The following is a 6281-nucleotide window of genomic DNA, read 5'->3' as shown; positions in this document are numbered from 1 at the left end:
TTTAATCCATTATTTTCTGCTTTAATAATTTTAAAATGATTAAAAATAAAATCTGTTCTGCTTTTATCGTGCCAGACCTGTACTACACCTTTATATATGCAAATCCTTCCTAGCAGCAAATATTATTCAACCTCCCCAGATTGCCCAAATACAGCAAAGGCATGATTGCACTTCCTGCTGTCGGGATGATCAAGATAGGTATTGTTATGACGCACTCGTAATCGTTGTCATCTCTGAAAATGAGATGCCCAAAGACGTACACCAGCACTGGGGGGATATATGAGGTGATGGTCATGACCATGCTGTTGGTGATGATCTGGAGAGCCTTCTTCTTCCTGGGGTGGAGGTGTCCCCCGCTGCGATAGGACTTCTTCAGGGTCCAGAGGATGGAAGCATCACAGATTACAATTATGGGGAGCGCAATGAGGGACGCAAACGTGGCCCTTACACTGTGGTTTATCTCTTGATCAACTATGGACATGGACCCTTGAACCATCGTAGCAGTCCACACAGCAGCAGCCATAAGGACCCGGGGAGTCAGACTCTTCTTTGTGCTGTAGGCGATGGGATGGAACACAGCCATGTAGCAGTCCAGACAGATGCATGCTGTTAGAAGAGGTCGTCCAGCCAGGTTTAGAGCATAGAGAAAACTGATGAAGCTCTGGAAAGACATGATGTGCCAGAGGACGAAGTTAGTCAGGCCAAGTGGGACAAAAAATAGGAAGACCAGGTCCATGACTGTGAGGTTGATCATGAAAACATCATTAGGGGTGATCGAGGTTCCAGCTCTGTGTCTCTGAAACAGCTCCCAGAGAACAGCAGCACATGCAGGAAATCCAACCAGAGAGAAGAGAGCGCTGAAAAACACCCAGACTATAATACCTGGTGTTACGTCTGCACAGTGTCCCCACTTGCTCTCCAAAGGCTCGCTGGAGTTGAAGGTTAGATTCTGAGAGAGCATTTTGAAGCAGTAAGAGGTTCTCACTGATCGTCTGCTCCTGAAATGAAACAGAAATGAATGAGATTCTCCCGAGGAAACAAAAATCTGAAGACGCTTGCTTTTCCAGTTTCAAAGTCATCTTACCTTCACGATGCGTTCTTATTATTGGGAATGATTTTGTGTAGATGCACATAATTTGTTTCTCCTATGAAAATGCTTATTTGAATATGCAAGTGACAGTGAGGATCATTTTTCAAGCTTGGCATGGACTGATTTATTATTTTTTTAAGTGACTAATCATCTGATCTTAGATCCTGCAGATTTAACAGTTATTAGAGGAACGAGTTTTCTATTTATTAACCAGCAACAAGAGTAAATGCTCTGGTTACCTTTAAAAAAAAAAAAAAGCTTTCTTTCACATGGTATAGTTAAAGGTCAGAAGTCAGGGGTGTGACCTACCTAGGAGACTACTTTAAATAACTATTCTTCATTATTCGTCCATGGATACAGTGACTTTTGCCGTTGTGTGCCAGTGTCACAGCTCATGTCGGTCAAACTTAATCAACTTTTCTCGAGTGATCAAAGTTAGAAAAGATGTAGCAGATTAAAACATAATTCTGTGAACGAGTCAAAGCTGATGCACAATAAAAGCATTAAAAGCATTTTCACAAAGAACAAATGTACAACATAAGCAGGCAATCTAACAAGAAATAATATATTATTTTTAAAAAGCAGTGAGGTTTTTATATGTTTACATCTCTCTTTAAAAGACTGTACTTTCTCCATGTTTAATGATTCCTGCTGGTAGAAGACCTGCAGAAAGTGGTTGGACCATGAAGCCGTTTAACTTTCTACCTCAATGATACATTTTAGGTAGAGCTTCCTGATTATACTTATAAGGTTAAATTATTTTTATGTATTTAACAACGAGAATAAAACTACTGCCATTAAACCCTTTTACCTTTGAGCCAAAACAATGCTTCTAGGTTTATATATTACTTGACCGTCTTCCCAGTTTCTTTGTGCTGAGAAATGATTAACTTCTTGGATTATGTTCACAGGTAATATAGTACTGTATTAATATAACACTACAGAGTAGAAGCAAAGTTACAAGAGGGTAAATTATAGACTGAATTATAACAACAACTAAAGGTTGTTGATCTTCAAACTTCTTGAGCAAACAAAACTATGAATGTCAAGTCCAAAAAAATATAGTAAGATCTGGGATTAGGACACACCTGATCCAAACTCTCGGTGTGTGAAAAAAGGAAAATTTTAAGCCTAATCTTAAAAGTAGAGAAGGTGTCTGTCTCCTGAATCCAAAATAGGAGCTGGAGAATAAACTAGAGAAAACGGGTGATCCGATCTATTACTATGGAGCAGAAAGATTGGGAACAAAACAGCTGAGAAGGAAGGTTAGGGTTAGGATAAGGAAACACTGATGCTACTCGAGTCCAGAAGACACGAGAAATTGAACATACTATGAAGAAAAGATGGTAGCTGAGAAAACAATGGAAGAAATCTTAAGTGGAGAAGAGCGCAGCCATTGTCCTCCTCTATGCAGATCTTAAGGGTTCCCTAGTCAGAGTCAGAGGACTTGCGACTAGGGAACCCTCAGAACATAATGCAAGAGGAAGGAGAAGGCAAGAAGCTCCATCTACAGTGCCCACTCGGGTTTGCCTTTTCACAAAAGAAAAGAGCAGTGAGGTACCTTCTGACATACCACCGATAACATCTGATGGATGATAGTCCCCCGTGGTGCAGCAAGGTTAAGAGGGCTGTAAGCTTCAGCTCCAACAAAGAATCGATCCCTCTCCAGGTCAAAGGTCAAACCCTACTTAGCACACTGTGATGCACGAGAACCAAAAACTAGCTTACAGTCAGTATCACCAGTGTGCCAAATGAGCTTTCACCAATTTCCGAGATTGCTCTAAGAATCTAGGAAAAGTTAGTATCAAGAAACTTTTAAATAAATCAAATAAAAATGGAAGAATTACATATGTATAGACCAGACAGTCAGGGTAGACTTTAGTGTGTAACAGCCTTGTTTTTTCTTTGCCACAACATATGCAGTTTCCTGAAGGCCATAAAGTGTGAACAAAATGCTTCCATTTCCTCAACATAACCAGGAAAAAGGAAAGTCACTAAAGAAACATTTAATATAAATGTTTTTGCATTTTGCCAGGTGATGGTCATTAGCTCATAAGTAACTGCACTATATCTCATGCATAAACATCTTAACTTACCATCCTGTTTTAGTTTTGGTCGTAAGCTCACCAGTAAAAGTCCAAAATGCAGACCTCAGGTCCAGTATGCCACGTTTGCTTTAGACAGCTCAAATTTACATTAATTATTCAGTTTTTAATGCTCTGATTTGTCAAAATTAAACCCTGTCCCCGTGGGACTCAAAAGCAGCTCCACTCCCCACCACCAGGTGGCAGGAACAGCTCGTGTGAATAACATTCAGTATTTCTAGATCTGATAGACAAATTTAATGCATTCAATGTTTCAACAAAAGGGTTAACTCTCGATCCCCTGACATGTTGGTTCAGATTGCACAGCTCAATGTGGGTCCATAAATAAACTGGATACGGAGGAGACTCGTTTTTCACTCTAAATGTTTTATTGTTTCGCCTTACGCAAACATTTACATATAAAAAAATGACCATTTCTTCTTGAAATAACTTTGCTCTGCTCCTTGCCCACAGCAGAGCATCAATGTATTCAAATTAGCTACCACTGATTTACTGACCAACAGAAAGATAAATCTGCTTAAATGCAAATACAAAAGATATATTTCTCTCCAAATGTATATTGATACAGATATTTAATTTTACAAAACCTTCAGCACACTCTGGTTAGTTAGCTGTTCCTTCCTTTCTGGTTAACCTGTCAATGAAACGTGCAGGTTCTTGCTTCAGCTGCACTGGACACTTATCAACAGGCTTTGAGTTGATGTTTAACACAACTATAAAAAACAGGCAGAGGCCTAAATTTTCTTTTGTGCCTTTTCTTCCTGTTAAAAGGGAGTTTTTCCTCCCCACTGTCACCAAATACTTGCTCATAGGGGTTTGTCTGATTTTTAGGGTTTTCTCTGTATTGTTGTTGAGTCTTTACCAAAGTTTGAGGCAACTGCTGTTGCCATTTGGTGCTGTAGGTTTAGCTTTTTCCAATCAGAAAAGCAACTATGACTAAAAGCTTTGTGTTTCGACATTCACCTCGTCATCTGAGAGATTCTGCAGTCGGAGTCATCCAGATACAGTTCATTATTTATGAGTGCCATCATTGTGGTTTAACGGCAACCAGATAAATAATACATTCATAAACAAGGAAGGAACATCTGTGAGCGGTGCTATCACATCTTACGGCTTGGTAAAAAACAAACAAACAAAAACATATTCTCCTGCTTTTATAGGATTTTTGTTTTAATATCTAAAATAAACACAAACTCTTTCCAAATCTTCCAGAAAGCCCATTAATTTTCTTCTGGTTATGGAATTCTGGTAGTGGTCGGGCCTGCAGCCTATCCTGACTGTTGTAGCGGGGTACACCCTGGACCTGTCACCAGTCTTATCACAGGCAGTGGATCTGAACGAGTTCAATCCACGGGTTACAATCCCATCTCCACAGCAGCTGGGGTAGACTCCAGCCCTCCTTAAAAATCTGAACTGTATACAAATGTATACATCAGTGTTTAGGTTAACAAAAATACAACAGGACCAACGCTCCTAATAAACCTTAATCAGATCTTTCAGTGGAGATATGAGGTTTCCACATGACCGCAATGACACCTATGAAGGTTTTCATTCCAAAACACCACACTGTATATCCACAAAAAAATAAAAAACCTCACTCAAAACTTTAATTCTAAATCAGGTTAGTGTAATATGATAGCTAAGGGGTTTAAAACAAATCCAGTATATACATTTTTGTGTGTGTAAGAAACTGTAGTTTAAAAATCAGGCGTAATATTTAATAGAGATCTTATTCTGGAACAAAACTCTTCACAACCCGTATGAGAACGTCAAAATAAAAGACAAAAAACAAGAACCGCAAAGACTTTCAGAGTAAAACTGACATGAATGAGGGGGCAGTGCTCATTTCAGAACAAAGTCTCACTGATGTCCTGCTCCAGCCATTATGTGGACAGTTTATACACGTGAAAAGAGCCTCAAACTCAGTAGTAGTTGTAAGGTGGATGCGGTTTGGTTTAGTATGCTAGGCAGAGAAGGAAGGAAAAAAAAAAAAAAAAAAAAAAAGAGAGAGAGACCTCGCCTGCTTGTTTCAAGACCGCTCCAGGATTACAAGCCTCAGTGAACCACAACAACTCCTTTCCTTTCAAACGTCGCCGCTCTGGGTGCGCGAGTTCGGAGAGCGATGACTTTCGGACGAAGACACGAGGGTCAGACAATGACTCCATTGACTCAGTTTGACACCCCACCCCCGCCTCCTCAACCCAACACCAGTTAACATGAAGAAAAAAAAAATCTTGCTTATTATTAACTGGGATGTCAGTGAGCTCTCAGTGAGTGGAATTTGAGCCATGCATTGATTATTCAAAAGCAACGCCTCCACAGAATCCACTCCAGGGTCTAGTGGATTGCTTGTACGCACGCACGCACGCACGCAGGCACGCACGCACAGGCTATGTCTATATGTTATGCAGATTCTTCACTTCTTGTGGGATATTTACTGATAGCTTTCTTGCACAGTGAAAAGCCACTAAAATCTCTAAAGCTTACTGCGCTTGGCGGGTGCACACAGAGTTGTCTGACATGTACACAGTGTGTTCTTTTTATGACTTCAAAGTCAGTAGTTCTCCATATTTCTCAGAAAAACTAAAATCCCTGAACAGTTAACCACTTATTCCCATTTTTTTAGACATTTCTGCAGCTTAAAAATGTCTCCTCGTACCTCAATAGCTGATGACTCGTACCACAAAGTAGCTACAGCCACGGTCACCAACAACCACATACATCAGTGCGGCACAATGCCTCTGTCTTCTCCATACAGGATGCCTTTCTTTCAGGGAGCATGTCTACAGGCCAGATGGGCTGCAGGGCCTTCTCTGTCCAAAACAAAATGGCTTTGAGAGTGCTGGAGACCCCCGTCAGGTCTGCGAGAAACTGACCAGAATACTAAGCATCATCTTCAACGCACATCACGGCTCACTTTGTCAAAAGTGTTATACATCTTTCTTCACTGTTCAGCTGCACTCAGTAGCATATCCACAGGGAACTGAAGGAAATGCACAAAAATAAAAAAGCTTCACATATAGTGGAAAATCTACAGATATTAAACAACTTAAAAGAAGATGACCATAAAAACAATCATGATAACC

At 40.2% G+C, this 6281-nt stretch overlaps 1 protein-coding gene across 1 annotated transcript; it reads right to left on the bottom strand.

The window, feature by feature from the left end:
* Positions 1 to 109: 109 nt before the first annotated feature.
* LOC147323300 (G protein-coupled receptor 15-like) lies at positions 110 to 961 on the bottom strand. The gene has a single exon (XM_086304884.1). It carries the CDS (start codon positions 959 to 961, stop codon positions 110 to 112), a length of 852 nt encoding a protein of 283 aa, XP_086161010.1.
* Between the last annotated feature and the right edge of the window lie 5320 nt (positions 962 to 6281).

This window comes from Aulonocara sp. 'chitande type north' Nkhata Bay, linkage group LG8 (assembly GCF_057382095.1).
Source record: "Aulonocara sp. 'chitande type north' Nkhata Bay isolate Kocher_YH1m ecotype deep benthic linkage group LG8, A_spYH_male_GT1.1, whole genome shotgun sequence".
Taxonomy (NCBI): domain Eukaryota; kingdom Metazoa; phylum Chordata; class Actinopteri; order Cichliformes; family Cichlidae; genus Aulonocara; species Aulonocara sp. 'chitande type north' Nkhata Bay.
This window is presented reverse-complemented; position numbering and strand designations above follow the sequence as displayed.

Bases quoted from the DNA above. Each gene is read 5' to 3' on its own strand.
- LOC147323300 (XM_086304884.1), bottom strand. From the start codon at position 961: ATGCTCTCTCAGAATCTAACCTTCAACTCCAGCGAGCCTTTGGAGAGC.